At 39.6% G+C, this 18,047-nt stretch overlaps 1 protein-coding gene across 1 annotated transcript in view; it reads left to right on the top strand.

Annotated features, from left to right (window-relative positions):
• The window catches only part of LOC135404786 (dynein axonemal heavy chain 5-like), a 40,744-nt gene extending 33,790 nt beyond the window's left edge, over positions 1-6,954 (top strand). The window contains exons 22-26 of the mRNA XM_064639520.1: positions 326-541; positions 1,373-1,585; positions 2,905-3,057; positions 4,907-5,138; positions 6,482-6,954. Coding sequence (XP_064495590.1) covers positions 326-541; positions 1,373-1,585; positions 2,905-3,057; positions 4,907-5,138; positions 6,482-6,633 — 966 coding nt within the window. The 3' untranslated portion in view covers positions 6,634-6,954. The remainder of the gene's footprint in view (positions 1-325; positions 542-1,372; positions 1,586-2,904; positions 3,058-4,906; positions 5,139-6,481) is intronic.
• Positions 6,955-18,047: the final 11,093 nt, after the last annotated feature.

Raw genomic sequence — 18,047 nt, 5'->3', positions numbered from 1 at the left:
ACATTGCGTATAACCTCACAGAAATAAAAGATGTAGATATATGAAAGAAAAAACTTACTATTAAAATAGCACATGGATGTTAAAACTGAATTTGTTTGGTGTGATTTGGGCTGTGACACAACAAATAGACCACGGCAAGTTATTTCCCTAAGACTGAAGAAATCTAGCTTACTTTACAATGTAAGGGGGTTTTTTTCTGTTTGTTATTTGGTTTTGCTCTATGTTGTTTTTTTGTTTGTTTGGGATTTTTTTTGGGGGGGGAATTTTTTTTGATTAACTTATAAATCCATATCCAGTTGTGCTCTTCTTATATTTTACTATATAGAGCCTTCCTGCTTATGACACACCCGAGGTGTTTGGTTTGCACCCCAATGCAGATATCACTTACCAAAGTAAAGTTTCCAAAGATGTATTGGACACCATCCTCAGTATCCAGCCTAAAGATAGCTCTGGTGGAGGAGGTGAAACTCGAGAGGCAGTTGTAGCCAGACTGGCTGATGATATGCTGGAAAAGCTTCCTGCTGATTATGTGCCATATGAAGTGAGTTAATGAAATCCTGTCAAAAACATTTGCTTCATCTTGCTTTTTATGGATAAAAAAAGAAAAACCAAACAACTTTTTTTAAAACATGTTTGAATTCATTCATACAGGCAATACTTCCAAAATATGCTGTAGAGAAGTCTGACCAGACTCTTAATGTTTATAATGAGATCACTAAATGTGGACTGAAGTGCCTTTGTAAGAACTTTTTAAGAAATATTAAACCATTTAATGCCTATGTTGTCATTTGTACTATAGAGGAGGTAGAATCATCAGCTTTTGACTGAGGTTATTGACACTATAAAATTTCTAGTTATGTTCATGCAGTTGTTAATTTGTTAACATTACTAACTTTTAATTAAAAATTTATCAGTGAGTTTGGTTAGAATACAAAACTGCCTGGTAATGTGATAATTCCCAGGCATTGCTGATTAATAGTGCTACTATGTTGAGGCAAAGTAGCTGGGACAATTACTCCTGATTGGCTTGTGTGAAGTGAACCTTGGAACTGTCTTTTGGAATTACATCTGAATGCCTTGAAATAGGGTTAACAGCCCACATGCTTTTTAAATGAGATTAGCTCATAGAATGATATACAGACTAAATCATGAGTTAGACTAAAACCACAGCCAATCTCATCATCCTAGATTTCTCTTGAACAAATCCTGTATTTCTGTCTTGCAGAGAATTCAAGGGAGGTGCCAAACTGACCATTTAAGTCCATAAATAAAAGTGTTACATCCTAAAAATCATACTAGTGCCTAATCTTGACATAAGGCCAACTTTGTTTTTTTCACTTTTATTGAAGGATCTTTGATTTTCTACCTACAGGTAAAAGAAAAACTAAAGAACATGGGACCTTTTCAGCCTATGAACATATTTTTGCGACAGGAGATTGAACAAATGCAGAGAGTTATTTCTTTAGTGAGAAGCACTCTGACTGATCTAAAACTTGCCATTGATGGGACAATCGTTATGAGTGAAAATTTGAGGGATGCTTTAGACTGCATGTATGATGGAAGGATTCCTGCTAGCTGGAAAAAAGTACGTGTACATCACTTGTTATGAAAAGAAAAAAAACCCTATTTCTGAAGAGCTAGGTTAAACTGTTAGACTTATAGTAAATACTTTTTTTCAATCTGTATTTTAAAACAGTGTTAACCAGAACTGTGAAACTGCTGGAATAGATTTTGTGCTAAAATAAACACAGTCAAAGCAAGCCGTCTTTCATTTATAAAAGTAGAAATGAATGTGGGGTTTGCAGGTATTTCCCATTTTAACAGCCTGTTGCATGTTGACAGGATAAAAAGCTAGAGAGAAGAGAGTAATTTAAAATGTGATGATGGATTTTAAAACATAGCACCCACATTAGTGGACTACACTGGTGCTATTCTTTGAGTTTAAGACTTGTAGTCATATCATCACAGAATAGTAGACACTGGAAAGGACCACACTTGTGAAAGTGGGGTCAATTAAAGCAGGTTTCTCAGGGGTCTCCAGAATCAAGAGTCCACAATCTCTCTGGGCAACCTATTCCAATGTTTGATCACATTCACAGTAAAAACCAACCAACCAACCAGCCACCAGCCAACCAAATTAAAAAAACCCTTAGGTTTAAATGGAATTTCTGACATATCATCTTGTGCCTACTACCTTTTCTTCTATAACTGACAAGGATCTGGCTTCATGTTCTTCCATTCTCTGCACACGAGGTATAAATATTTATAATATCTCCTTTGAACCTTTTCTTCTCCAGGCTAGACAATTCCAACTCTCAGAAACTATTTTCAGGGACAGCTAGAGCTGTTGATGGCAACTGATGGAAAGAAAAACGGGGAGGTTTTTTCATTGTTTGTTTTTACTCACAAAGTGTTCTCGTGGTACAAAACCTGGACTAAAGCAGATGCTTCACAGCACAACTATTCAAAGAGACAAACCTGATATCTCCACATTGTCTGAGATCAATTTTCCCTAGCTTTTTTTTCAGAGGAATAAAAAACCAGAACAGTTTTGGCAGAAATCATGTTATCTTGATTTATTGATCTTGGGATTAAAAAGGCATGTATACTATTTTTCTTCCTAGTTTAAACAGCTATCTAATTTTCCAAAAATGTAATAAAATGAACAATTACTATGGAGAGCATTATGCATGTGTAAATGGAATAGTAGGCATGAATTTGAAGAAAGAAAGACTTTGCTTCGGGTTTCAGTAGGATGCAATATTTAAGCATCAGGTTAAAAGTCAAGATATGAAAGATGATCTTCAAATATCCCTTGCTAATATTATGTTGTTTACTACCATGTGAGGAGTTATCTTTTCTTGACATGAATATGCTATTTTAAAAGATGTTTACTGTTTTTAGGCATCTTGGGCTTCCAGTACTCTTGGTTTCTGGTTTACTGAGCTTCTAGAAAGAAATCACCAGTTTTACAAGTGGATTTTTGAAAGTCGACCAAACTGTTTCTGGATGGCAGGGTTTTTTAATCCTCAGGGATTTTTAACTGCAATGAGGCAGGTAAAGTGGGTTTGAAGTCTCATTCTGCTTATATATTTTTTTACATACTTTTAAAAATAAAATATATTGTGTGATAAAAGATGAATTAAAACACGTGACTCCATCATGTCAACAGGGAAGATACGTGACTATCTTAACATTTCCTGAGTGAACTGTTCTTCCTTTGCACGTACTTTTTCAGTATTTCAACCACTAACATGTTAAAATATACTTCTGCATTGACCAAGACCCAAATAAGTAGGGGCTACCTTACATCATTATGGAGAATGATTGTCTCATGTTTCCATTGAAGTATCCTTGAAAATGAGTGTTAAGCCATTTATTTCCCTCCCCCTTTTTTTTCCCCTTCTTTTTTGCTCTGTGTTCAATACTTACCTGGCTGGAGATTGGGCAGAAAAACTCATCCCAATTCATCTTACATTTCCCTTCTATAGTTCAGTAGCTGAACTATAGAAGGGAAATCTTTTCACAAACTGGGAAAGACTTTATTAGTGGATATGAGATTTGATGTATTTGATAATGTACATATGGCTGTCAGCTTGGTGATTGTGTTGGTTGTTCAGCACGCTAGTTGCATTTGACAAATGGACTACTTTTTACATTAAAAGGAAGCAATAAATACCTGTGTTGGTCAGCATAAAGGGACATATTGGAGACAATAAGCGTCTGGAGTATGTGAACGGAAAAGAATACTCAGGCAGGAATATAATGGGATCTCAGGGAAAACCCCCAAACTTTTGGAGGAGAGAATGAAGATTTGTGGAGAAGGAAAAATCTCCCCTCTTAGGCTGAGATCTGAGTAGTGTAATCTGAAGTTCTGATTGGTGACTTGTGTTAAAATTGCAGGAATAGCCTTGGAATTATGTAACAAGATATTTCTTTTGAGTAAGCAGTCCTAAACCACAAATTTTTTTTGCACCCAAGCTTGTGGAAAAGGTTTAGTAGAAGGATTTGAAAGAGCTGGAATCTACAGAACTTTCTGGTTCCATAAAAAGAGACTGTGGATACATAACAACCTAATATCCCAAGTAAATACCAAAGTGACCTTCTGGGCATTGCTATGTGGTGAAACAAATAGAAATGAGAAAGATGAAGAGCTAGAATGCTCATTAACTATAAATCTTCTGTTCTTTTAAAGCATCTAATTAACTGCAATAAGGGGGAAACATTAATTCCCATTACTTCCAACAAAGATCTTGGAAAACATTTACAAGACTGGGATGAAACTTTGGTTTGCCATAACTTAGTGACATGGGATAGTAAGGACTTGGGCAACTGGGAACTGAGTCTTTTCCAGTGCATTAACTAATAGACTAAATTTGAGGTATATGTTAAATCTTAAGCATTTCTATCTTCAAGTGTTCTCTGTTTTTTTTGTGGTTTTTTTTTTTTTTTTTGCATAGCTTTAGAGCTGAGTAAGCTCATTAATAAGAATTCACTTAGTGCAGGTGCAGGAAAGGAAAGGTAACCCCAGAAAATATATTTTACTTTGCACATGCAGTTAATGTTTTCTCATCTCATCAAATCTGTGAAATTTTAATATTCACAAGATGTGGTTACCTTTGGCATTCAGTGGTTGTGTTATTACTTAGTACAATCTTAAAGTATTGTATATAATAGAAAGATTGAAAATGAAATATAGTAGATAAAGTACTGAAAGCTTTTTTTGTAGTGCCATACCATCAGTACCTCAGAGACAAGTCAAATCGCTGTAAACATGAATATTATAAAAAGTTGGAGTTTTTGTACAGAAGAGGATAGGTTATGACCATACAATATAATTGGTGGGGAAAATGGCTCTGTGCATATGCGAAAATGTAACCTTCTAACTTTTGTCTGGATTGGGCAGGAAATAACAAGGGCTAACAAAGGATGGGCTCTTGACACTGTAGTGCTGTGCAATGAAGTCACTAAATGGATGAAGGATGATATCACAAGCCCTCCTTTGGAAGGTGTCTATGTGTATGGGCTGTATTTGGAGGGAGCTGGCTGGGACAGAAGAAACATGAGACTGACTGAATCTAAGCCGAAGGTGCTTTTTGAGATGATGCCGGTTATAAGGATATATGCAGAGAATAACAGTAAGTAATTGTATTGTAAAGGATGTTATTTTGATAGAATTCATTATTTAACTACATGGAAATCTTTTGGGCTATAGGGATTTCATGATGCTGTTGCTATTCATTGTATACATATAAAATCTTTTTCAATGGGAAGTCTTCCCAATCTTCCACTTAAAGTGTGCTTTCAGACTTCCTTGGTAATTGATTATGGGCACTTTCCCCCCTAATTAGATAGATACCTTCTGGTCTTAATGGCGTTAATAACTTTTTAACCCATTTACAGGTGAACTGTACATGTTGACAATATGTGACCCAGATTTAGAACATCAGCATTCATATAAATAAACTCTGTAACCTCTGTAGCCTCTGTAACCTAAACCCAAATAATCTCTTTCTCACATGCTAAATGAATGTTACATATATATATATATACAAAACATATAACCACGTATACACAACATAAAAGATATACATGGGGTTGTACATGTCTATATAAGGTGTTTATAGAGAACATGTTATATAATAAAAATGCATTTTTTCCTGGATAAGACTGCTTTTGAGCTAACAGAGGCAAGCAAGAGGTAGAGTGAAGTGGTGGAAAATGTTTTGTCCTTGAGGCAAAAAATGAATGTAAGAATGGGAAAGAAACTTGTGCGGCTGAAGGACAGTACTGTTATGTGAAAATGTGTAATTTGTGTTAATGTGGTGGTTTTTTCCATATAGAATAGGAAATGCTGTTGAATAGGGATGTAAAATAGGATAGAACTATCCACCACAGAAGGTAAAATTGGAAAAGTCTGTTGAAAAGCATTCCACCTCTAAAAGCAATGCTTGGTTACATGCTATTTTGAATAGTTGATCTTTTATAAAAGGCATGATCAGCAGCCAAGATACTAAATAATGAACACTGAAGTACTGAACTGTTGACTAGACCACTGTTCTAATTCTGAAGTGAAGTAGTTGACGACTTGTATTCTCAAATACTACATGCATTTCAAAATAGGGCATTTTTTATTTTGACATAATATATTGGTAAGGAGTAATGTTCAGTGGGAAGATTGAACTAATAAGAACACTAATTACTCTAGTGAGTCCGTTTACATTTCTTACCACATAGAATTCCTATGTGCTGATTTTAAATCTCAAACCTACAGAAATTTCAAACCACATATGGCCTTCAGCTGGCATTAGCACAGTAATGAAAAGTGTGAGAATCCAGTAAAAGTGTTTCTTGGTGCTGATAGAGAGGAGTGTCTATTGAACTTTGACTCAGTTTTCCATATGCCTTATGACCAGTCCCTTAGGGTCCTGTTTTGTCAACTTAGTTTAAATTGCTTTTTATGTCTCTTCTGTCTTTTCAGCTGCAAAAGATCCACATTTGTATTCATGTCCAGTCTACAAAAAGACCAGTCGAACAGATGTGAATTACATTGCTGCTATAGATCTTAAAACTCGTCAGCCTCCAGAGCACTGGGTACTGCGTGGAGTAGCACTTCTGTGTGATGTCAAGTAACGTTAAAGAAAAAAAAAGTTTCCAAGAGTTCTTTTCTGTTTTTAAATGTAAAGATCAATCTGTAGTTAGATATACAATTGAACACTTCTAAAAGTATTATTTCTAAGGCACAGACTCCATTATGATAGTTTTACAAAATTGTTCTCAATAAAACTCTACAATAGGCTTATAAATGCTAAATCTTAGAGTGATATTATGTTTGATGTCTTTGACAAATCATGACAAATATTTAGTGTTCCTGTCTCCTAAATGTGCATAAACAGTCCTCCTGTGTGCTTAATTCTACCTTGAATAAAGATTAATTGATTTGAATGTTGTTAATTTTTGGTAGTAAATATTCTTGTATCAGGAGTTTTTTTTTTTTTTATTTTGGGTGTGTGTATCTATGGAAACTTAAGCCCAGTTGCTCATTCATATTAGTTGAAATTTCTCAAGATGATGTTCCAAGACTTATTTCCTAGCTGATAGTTTTTAGCTTGCTTGCTGTCTAAATAAGGAAGGTGACACTGGAAAAATGTCACACGTGTTTCACTACTTGGAAAACAATGTCATTGTGTTACATAGGAAAACAAGCATTTGGCAGCTGCCAGAATTCCTTACTCTCTTTTTCATGACTTATAAATATGTAATGGATAGGAAGAAAATAGTTCCATAAGAATGACTGGATATTTTTTTTTGTGTGCCACTATACCAGATTTGAGTCAATCTTCATCAAGGTTATTAGTAGATGGGGTTCTGTTTTTTTTTTCTTTCTACTTTTTTACTTATGTGCTGCAGCCTTTTTTGTTGTCTCAGCTAAATAGAAAAATTTTCATGTAGGAATATATCTTAAAAGAGAAATGTTAGAAGCTCTATTTATTGGACACTTGGCTTCACACATCAAGTAGAGTTATTTAATCATTAAAAAGCCAGTGTACTTTTGCTGCTGAGTTCAGTAGGTTGTGTATCTTAGTGGTCCACTAGTCATTCCCGATAATGGCTACTGCAGAAGAGGAAGCAATAAAAACCAGTATTCCTGGTGCATCTGTCATTCATAAATGCTGCAATCGAGAAGCTGTTTTCAGTTTTATCTCAAATCAATACAGGGAGACCTCAGCATTCATTTCTACAGTCAAACCAGTTATAAAACTTAGGTGGAACATTGATTCTGTCAAAAAAATTCTAGTTGTAGAGGTCTTTCCATCTTGGAATTATTATTTTTTTAATTTATTTTAAATAGCTCACAGTAAAACATATGAAATATGTGGAAATCTTTTTTAGGAAATACTTTTAACTTAGACATGGCAATAAATTAATAAAGATACAAGGGTTGAAATGTTCTTTACTGGACCTTGAAGCACCATGCTCCACCTTCCAGGAGATCCTTCAGATGCTCATTGTAAGTTGCTGTGGGCTTGTGTCTTTCACTAAGACCTTCCTCTCTGAAGGAGATGCACATACTTCATCCTTGTGCAAGTCATTCACACTGAGAATTTACAAGCCACAGGCACTTCAAATCCCACTTTTCAAACAGTGGATTTGTTGTACCATCATTGTTGCAGACACAGTGGAGATGTCAAACTCGATGGTAATCCTCAGTGAGTGAACCATACACGTTTTTTCAGATTGTGATTTTCTATGAGGGTAGTGGGGAAAAGGGTAGTTCCCTACACTGGTGATCCTAGTTATGCCAAATACTGTTAGTGAAGCAACAGTCACTGTTATGTTAGTTGGCCTTGGTTGCTGTCATGGACTTGCTCTGCTTTTTTGTTCAGGTGCCATGGGACTGTGTCCCTGTCAGAGAGAGCCTTGCCCTACCTACCCTGCTGTGGCTCTTGGTTTCCAGCTCCACTGTCCTTTCCAAGCAGCTTGCCTTTGCTGTTCCCTGACATATGCCTTAAAACAGGGGGGAAAATGAACTGTTTCTTGTTCATCTTCATAGCTGAAATGGATAATAAGTCCTTCTGTAGAAAGGAATTTCAAAAAAAAAATCAACCCTGGTGTATTACAGAACTGGATGTATAGAACTGTTTGGCTTTGCTATTGGTGCTGAATGGATTGCTCAAGAAATACCATTCACATACTTCAATTGTGCAGCTATTAATCATTCAGCATTATAAATTTTAGGGTCCAGAAAAATTCAGGATTACAGAAGGTATTCTCTATATGTCTTTCTGATATTGAGCATGATAAATACATGGATTTTGGAGAATATTTAAAAACAAATGTTATACAAATTTATATTGGACATTAATGCTAAAATAACCTTCTGAATAAGGTGAAGATATTAGAGCTTCATCAGAATCCTTTGGAATCCCTCATAATTTTAAAAGTATTTAAAATAAGCATATTCTGTGATTCTGTGATTTTATTTTTTAGCCATCATGTTTACATTGCACAGGCATTGTAGGTGTATACAAATATCTGAAGGCTTTTAGAACACATACAAGGCTTGAAAAACCAGTGCTGCAGAGGTGGTTTCATATGCGAAAATTGCTTATCAGTTGTGTTAAATTAAAGGTCTATTAAACAGATGAAATAAAAAGACATAGTTCTTGATATGTCTGTGATTGCAAGATGTACCACTCACCGGAGCTTCTGGCATCTTTTAATCAGCTAATATGCGGCTTTTCCAATGATGGTACTCCTCTATAACTTTTGTTCTTATAATAAAATTAATACATCCAATGTAAGTAATAATGTATTATATGTTTCTGTATATTAATATAGAAAAATTAAATTAAAATCTGGGCTTTTAAAACTAAAAAGCAAACACATGTTACCAATCTCAGTTTGCCTGTGAAGTCTGCACATAAAAGTAGAAATTTCTTAGTATTTGCTTGCATATTCAATCTTTTAAAGAAATATCTAAAACAAACTACTGAACGAACACTAGAAAAGCTGGCAGAAGAAAGAGTGGGGAAAAAGGGCACGGTTAAAGTATTTTTTGGTTAGAGCTATTATTTGAAAAGGATACTGCCCTTTAGCTTTTTAATGGAGCTATTTTTGCACTGCAATCACTGTGAGAACTGAAGTAGTTATTTTAGGTTTTGCTGTCAGAGGGTATGAGATATCCTACTTTGGCAAGAAAAACAACAGATGTTTGCTGATGTAAAAACATGATTTTCTTTCAAAGGTGTTATATTAGAACAAGAAAATCTGCACACAAAAAAAGAAGAGTTAGGAAACTCTATGAGCCACTCATGAAAAGAACTTAATGTGATTTAACAGAAGGCAGTGTAACACTGTTTTTACATGAGTTGCTTGCAAATAATTTAGTTTTCAGTTTCTCTGTTAAACTGCCACAAGAATGAAAGCCAATATATATAGCTCCTCTCTCAAAGCCTCTCCTCCATGAACTTGTATAACTCGAGTATAAATTGTAAGTTTTTGAGAAAAATGTAACCTGGAATCCTTTTGGTTTGTAACTCACCTTCCTATATTATACATCACATTATGCTTTCCTCTATTTAAGCTGAATTAGTCCCTATCTACCCTGCTTGCTCTGTGTGAACTGTGATTTCAGCAAAATAATAGTGGCTTAGCTTGGGAAGATCACTGTAGGGAGTTCATCTTATCTTTCTTTTCTAATCTGATCAATATATACCTGGAAAGTGTGTCAACTGATGATTCAGCTCATAAACACTGTACAAGATTGTGATGAGAGTCTATGCAAAGAATGTCTAGAAGTGCTTTATGAAGGGAGATGTGCTCAATTCAACTTCCTTCTTTGAGCCATGATTTTAAAAACTCGGTTCCTTTGTGTTAACTTTCAATATTTAAAGGGGGCTTATAAGAAAGATGGGGAAAAGCTTTTTAGTAGGGCTTGTTGTGGTAGGACAACGGATAATGGTTTTAAACTGAACCAGGGTAGATTTAGACTAGTCATAAGGAAGAAATTTTTTACAATGAAGGGGGCGAGACGCCTCTCTGGGTGAGTTGCCTAGAGAGGTGGAGATGCCCCATCCCTGGAAACAGTCAAGGCCATGTTGTGGATGGGGCTCTGAGCAACCTGATCTACTTGAAGATTGCAGGGGGTTGGACTAGATGACCTTTAAAAGTCACTTCCAACCCAAGCCATCCTATTATTCTACGATTTTATAACTTGCATAAATCAGTACTGTTAATGTTTTGCATAAAATGTGTGAATGAGACAAAATAGTAATAATTGCAACCAAAGATCAAATGTCTTTGTGCTATCCAAGAAAAATGTTTACTTCATGTCACCCATAAAATAAGATGTTTTGCATTTCTTCTTGGCACTGCATTGTGGAATAGTAAAGCTCAAAAATGTACATCATAGAAGAGTTACATGTTGAATTTTCATTTTAAGCATTTAGAAGATATTTTATCATTCTGGAAAAAAGTAAGCCAGCAAATAAGCAACTTTTGCAATCATCAAACACTTGACGTATGTTTTCCTTTTTGCATTTTAGTCTGCAAATTCAGCACAGTAATCCTTACTTCACGAAGGCAAATAAAGCTGTTCTTTATTCTCTCAAAGCAAGATATGTCAGGTTAGTTATATTTGAAGTTCAGTATGTTTGTTCCTTGGATAAAGTGAGAAGCCAATTAAGAAATGCATGATCTATGCATAACAGAAGAAATTTCACAACACCAGGAGGTATGACAGAGCATAATGGAAATTAAATCCTTATGAAGAGACATGCTGTTTGTGATCTTTGAATTACAAAAATTTGATCAATTGGCATTAGTATCAAACTGTGTTATGTCAGCATATGAAAAAATATGCTTGATCCCTACATACTAAATAAGAAATGTAATACTGAGTTGAGCTTTGCTTTTAGGCAGATTTCAGCCTAAAATCCTTTTGAAAATTAAAAAAGTAATAATAATAGTACAGGAGCTAGTTATATTCGCTGGATGAACCCGTGTATTTGCTGAATGAAGTCTTGTACAGCCAGAGATCTCAGAATATCACTTCAGGAATAGGACAATCTGTGTTGAATGAGTCCTTATGTTTGAGAAGAAGAAGAAAACCTGGCAAAAAAGGGAATGGGAAGGACCATGTGTGAAAGCTGGGGTGGATCAGAATCTCCTCAATATATTAATGTATATTTTATTTGCTGAAATAGTTAAATTTTAGGGAAAACGCTTTCTAGGTCTACTTCTTGTAACTAGGAGTGTTGTGGTATCACAGGATTGTTGAGGCTGGCAGGGACCTCTGGATGTTATCTGGTCTGAACCTCTGCTCAAACAGCCTCTCCTAGAGTTGGCTGCTTAGGGTTTTGTCTAAGTAGCTTTTGAATTTCTCCAGAGAGGGGGTGCCACGGTCCGAGGGGGAGTGGAGAAGGATCGCGGCACTGCACGAAGAGCTCCGACGAGGTCTGAGGTTGCAATGCTACTTTATTGAAAGTGTGCGGGAGTTTTATGAGTTCTCGTGTGGAATGCACCAGAAAATGGGGTGGAGCATGAGACAGACAACCAGGGAAACGAATAGGGATAGGGACTCAGGTGAAGAGGGAAGAACGGGGGAGGAACCAGGGAAGGAAAGGGCGAATGGTAGCTCTCTCCTCTCTGCAGCTTCTTCAGCCAGTCAGAGGGGGAAGCAGGGAGCAGGCACCACGAGGCGGGTCTGGACATGCCTGGGCAGTTACAACTGTAGGGGAAATCATACAACGTATGTATTTGTAAACACATAATAACTGTGATAAACTGAGAAAATGATTTGGGCTAATTAAGAGAAAACAGTGTAAGGTCAATATGACCTGGAGAGAGAAAAGGAAAACAAATCGTAAAACTTAATTGGGCCCCTATAAAGAGATAAAACAAGTTACCTCCCTTTTACCTTGTGTAAGATTTATAGTGAAGGAATTTTGTTTAGTTAGCTAGATAATAGCACCTTTCTTAAAAATTTTTAACTTTGTATAGATAGCAAGCAAACATCTGTTTGCTTGACTTGACAATATATTATGGATGCTTACAGATAACATTCTTGTTTAAGAAAAACATCTGTTGAATGTCTGACTTAACAATGTGTAATGTTTATGCGTATGTATAATGAATATTCATGATTAGTTGGAAATCCATGTAGAACAACTGTCTTCTTTGAGTGTAATAGGTGTTGGGAGTTGTTGAACCCCCTCCCTGATCACCCAGCGCTGAATTTGCTTTTATCATATAATAAATTCTAATTGGAAATCACCCGACTGGGTTTCTATTTCTCACAATAACTGTAAAGTCCATATAATACAGTTCTTTCATTCGCTGTATATCTTTTTCCATTCCTGAAACCGTTCCCATTCTGGTTCTTGCTCCTCCACAAGGGGGAAACACAATTGCTCTGGACAACCTGTGCTAGTGCTCAGTCATCCTCACAGTAAAAAAATGTTTTCTGATCTTCAGGCAGAATTTGCTGTGTTTCAGTTTGTGCCCATTGCCTCTGGTCCTGTCACTGGGTACCACTGAAAAGAGCATGGCTCTTGTCCTCTTTGCACCCTCCCTTCAGGTGTTCACATAGGTGAATAAGATTCCCCCTGAGTTTTCTCTTCTCCAGGTTGAACGGTCCCAGCTCTCTCAGGCTTGCCTTATGGGAGAGATGCTCCAGTCCCTTTATTAGACTACTGGCCTTTCATTTGGCTCTCTCCAGTACCTCTGTAGATTTTATGGCAGATTTCTTTTACAAGAGCTGACATATGTTTGGTTCCTAACTACATTTGTGTCACATCAGTGGGTATTTAAAGTACAGCGGGGCGATTGGTTTGCTATTCCAGGTTTTGTACTGTTGTGTTTTTACCAGAAACATTTATTCAAATGAATCAAAAAGTGTATTCTATATAAAGGGGTGGTGTACCTGCCTCTTTAGTCTGTTTAATGCACTGCTGGTTGCCTGCATTGTGATGAAAATTTGTAATTTAAAAAATGTATTTCTTTGATGTAAAATTAAAATATATTACTTTGTTTGTAATGCCACCTGTATATTGAACTGTAGAACACTTGCTGAGATTGGCAATATGTTATACAGATGCTGGATGTTAGACATGTATAATGTACTTGTGCTTTTCTCACACTAGATAGGAAAGTTTCAGGAGTACATTGTGGTACTAATTACTGTATTAAAGCTTCTGGAACTCTGTTACCATTCCAAACTGTCCTAATGGCTTAATTGCGTGGTAGATGTTGCCTATGACTATACTGCAAGCAGCAGTATTTGACAGTTTATGTTGAGGAATTGGGCCATCTGGAATTTTGAAGTTCTCCGTGAATTTAGGCACATCAGTTTTTTTTTTTTCTTTTTCTGGTATCGGTGCATTGAGAATATGGAAATCAGGTATGTTCCAAGAATTAAATTGTTGGTATTTGCAAAAGGCTCTGACAGTTAAAAGCATCAAAACAGTACAAATGCCTTTATTTTTAGACAGTTCAGAGCTTCGTTGCAGCTACTGCATCTTGCACCTGATGAGTTTACAAGCCAAGCTATGGCAATGGGGCAGTCAATAAAACCATCTTCATGCATTTTCTCAAGAAGGAATTATTCCCTGCATTAAGTGGAGATAAGAGAGATCTGAGGAGGGATCAAGACTATTGAAATAAGAACAAAGCAGTTTCTGTCATTCATCTGAACAAGGTTAAGGCTGAGCAGGGAAAGCTTTAGAAATAAAAGCAACTCTACTTCCAAACTTGTTAGATAAAATAATCTTGTCTGGTTTGTTTCTCTCCTCACTTTCTTTTTTCTTTTTCTTTTTCTTTTTCTTTTTCTTTTTCTTTTTCTTTTTCTTTTTCTTTTTCTTTTTCTTTTTCTTTTTCTTTTTCTTTTTCTTTTTCTTTTTCTTTTTCTTTTTCTTTTTCTTTTTCTTTTTCTTTTTCTTTTTCTTTTTCTTTTTCTTTTTCTTTTTCTTTTTCTTTTTCTTTTTCTTTTTCTTTTTCTTTTTCTCTTTCTCTTTCTCTTTCTCTTTCTCTTTCTTTCTCTTTCTCTTTCTCTTTCTTTTTCCCTTCCCTTCCCTTCCCTTCCCTTCCCTTCCCTTCCCTTCCCTTCCCTTCCCTTCCCTTCCCTTCCCTTCCCTTCCCTTCCCTTCCCTTCCCTTCCCTTCCCTTCCCTTCCCTTCCCTTCCCTTCCCTTCCCTTCCCTTCCCTTCCCTTCCCTTCCCTTCCCTTCCCTTCCCTTCCCTTCCCTTCCCTTCCCTTCCCTTCCCTTCCCTTCCCTTCCCTTCCCTTCCCTTCCCTTCCCTTCCCTTCCCTTCCCTTCCCTTCCCTTCCCTTCCCTTCCCTTCCCTTCCCTTCCCTTCCCTTCCCTTCCCTTCCCTTCCCTTCCCTTTTTTTTCTTTTCTTTCCTTTTTTTTCTTTTCTTTCCTTTTTTTTAGTTTTTTTCAGTGGGAATATATTATATCCTTGATTATACTGTTTGGAGCCAATAATTATTGTTCTAATGGTAAATGTAGAAGTAATAATTTTGAATATATTAACTGCAATTAATTAAAATCTTAGTAAATGATTCACTTTGTTTTATTAACCAATAGCAATAATCCTTTGCATCTCGGGCCAAACCAAATCAGTTATGAAAAATACTAAATGAGTGTAGAATAAAAGCATACTTGTAATAAAAAGAGTTTATTTGGAAAGAAAAAAGTTTTCGTTTATTTTTTGATGACAGTGGTTTCATTGGAAATTTAGCAACAGAAGAATCACTTAGGAATTATAATATGATTGTTTATTGAGTTGTGTAATAGTTTGAGTTTGAAATTTATCCTGAATGGAGAACTGCGTCCATTCAACAGAGCTGAGCAGCCGCCGAAGCTGACTGACCTGTCAGCTCTGTGGCAGCGTTGTGTGAGCTGGAGCTCAGCCATAGCCCAGCTCCTGCAGCCATTGGTCTCTCGCGGAACCTCCTGCCCCACAGGTGAGGACAGACCCTGAGCCCGAAAGCCCCAGGACGCACGGCGGGGACAGTTACAGCCCTTGCTCCCCTGCCCCTTCCTCTCCTCCTCCTCAGTCCTCTGAGCGCCCCACAACGCCTGGCTGGCATGTGACCTCAGGCAGTGATCACTTTTCGAGCTGTGACATCTCACTGAGCAGCGATGTCCCCATGGATGAGGACACCTTCCCGAGGGGTGACATCTCCCTGCCCAGTCACAGCACTGCCAGCCACCCAGGCCCACTCCACGGCCAAGCCATCGGGGCCCCTGGGGTGACTCCAGCCAGTGAGCCTGTGCTGCGTGGCAAGGTCCTGCTGGAAGGGACTCGGAGCCACTTGGATTGCTCCCAGGGAGCCGTGGGCACCAGCCAGGATGGTCGCAGCAGCGTCCCCATGCCCACGGACCATGCTGGCACCAGTGGCACCAGCCCCCAGCCCAAGAACGCCTCGCTCTGCCCACCCAAGAAGATGCCGCCCACTCACCGCAGTGTCCCCAAGCCTTCCAGAGCCGTCCTGAGCACGGGACACTGCAAGGCGGGCGGCACCAAGCCTCAGGACCCTCAGCAGGGTGCGGGCACGAACCTGCCACCGCCTCAGAGCAGCATGTCACCAAGCAACATCGCTCTGAAAAGGCGGGGCACGAAGAGGAAGAGGGGCTCTGAGCCAAGCACTGGGAGCAAGTGCAAGGCTCCCGCAGCCCGGGCTGGGGCAGAAAGTTGTTGAGGGACAGATCGTTTGGGGATCTGTCCCAGGGGGAGGGACAGATCGTTTGGGGATCTGTCCCAGGGGGAGGGACAGATCGTTTGGGGATCTGTCCCAGGGGGAGGGATAGATGGTTTGGGGATCTATCCCAGTCTGAGGGAGGGAGGGTGTTGATGTAGATATTGATGACCGTTTTCTTGTGGTTATCAATTAAAAGATTTTATTGCATAAGCTGTCTGTGTCTGCATGGAATGGGGAGGGAGTGCAGGGCGGCAGCGGGAAATGGTCCCAAGCAGATCCGCCAAGGCTGAAAGGGCTCCAAGGGCACCCAAAGGGCACTCCAGGCCTGAGTCAGTGCCGGAGGTGCAGGCATTCATGGAAGGTCCCCTTCCTCTGGGGAAGCAGCCCTTTGGCGTGGGAGCCAGGACAGAGGGGTCCGTGCAGGACTCACGCACACGGCCCCACCACCGAAAACAGCCCCAAGCACAGCCTGGGCACCGTCCTCCCACTCTGGGGCTTTAGAAGGCTGCTCCCGCTGCTCCCAGTGACCTCAGCATGTCCCCAGTCATCCCACTGCAGCCCCAGACAGAGCTCCCCCAGGCTGCCCCGGGGCTGCATTGGGCAGGGGCGGTAAGGGAGAGGGAAGAATGTGCTGGGAACCCTAATGCAGGGCCTCACAGAAGTGCAGGGAGACGACATCCGTAGATCTCTGGGAGGCAGCACTTGGAATGGATGGAGCTCTGTCGAGGGGTGGATGGCGAGCCACTCGGCGGTTGGTGGGTCAGGATCAAAAGGCAGGCCGGGGATGGGGGCACTGCGGAGGGCACTGCGGGGACACCGCAGGCCTCCTGAACAGCAGCAGGATGGGGATGAGAGCTCCACGGGCAGCTTGAAGCTGCCTCCCAGTCACAGTGCCTGTCTCTCGTGGGGCATTCAACTACCCTGAGAGCAGCTGGAAAAGCAACACAGCCACGCACAAAGAGTCCCGGAGGTTCCCAGAAAGCAGTGGCGACAGCTTCCCGACCCAAGGGGGTGATGCCTCTCACAAGCAATGCCGTGCTGCTCCACCTCATACTAACACACAGGAAAGGCCTTGTTGGAGATGGGAGGGTAAGGGACAGCCTTGGCTGTCGAGACCATGGGACTGTGGTCTTCTGAAATTCCAGGTATTGGGAAACACATAAATACCAGGAGACAGAGGAGCTAACTAAGAAGGATAAACTTTTATTCCAATGAAAGGGAGAGTTCACTGAACAAACCTCAGTGAGGCCTCTCAAGTCAGTGGAGGTCGCAGCCCCCTTTTATCCCCTTTGCCCGGAGCGCTGCTCCCTCCCCAGCGTTTCTCCCCTGGCTGACATACGCCGGGGTTACAGGCTTCCCGACACGCCTGCTCTGTGTCCCCCATTATGTCCCTCGGAGGGGGCTGGGAAGGTCACTGGTGCTTTTCAAAATGGAGGCCACAGCACACTTCAAAACAGAGGACGTGGCCACCCGAGACCTTCTCTGCTGCTGATCGGTCCCCCTGTCTCTGGGCAAAGGGCACCACTTGGTAGCCAACAATTGAACCACCAGTAACTTACTGCTTCTTACTGCGAACTGCGACTACCCTACAAACTTTGCAAGCACCCTTTCTTCTTCCTAAGAGTGGAGCTGAGGACTGGGGGAGGAGGAAGCAGGGCAGCATGGAAGATCAGAACACGCACCTCAGGAGAGCTGACTTGAGCCTCTTCAGGGATCTTCTTCCTTCGTGTCTGACGTCCTTTTTTCCCCTCACTCGCTGCTCTAACCCCACAACCTGATTTGCTGCACACCCTGTCTCCTAAAGCACCGCCCAGCTAGTCTTTCTTGATGGGCCGAGCTC

This window comes from Pseudopipra pipra, chromosome W (assembly GCF_036250125.1).
Source record: "Pseudopipra pipra isolate bDixPip1 chromosome W, bDixPip1.hap1, whole genome shotgun sequence".
Lineage (NCBI taxonomy): Eukaryota > Metazoa > Chordata > Aves > Passeriformes > Pipridae > Pseudopipra > Pseudopipra pipra.
This window is presented reverse-complemented; position numbering and strand designations above follow the sequence as displayed.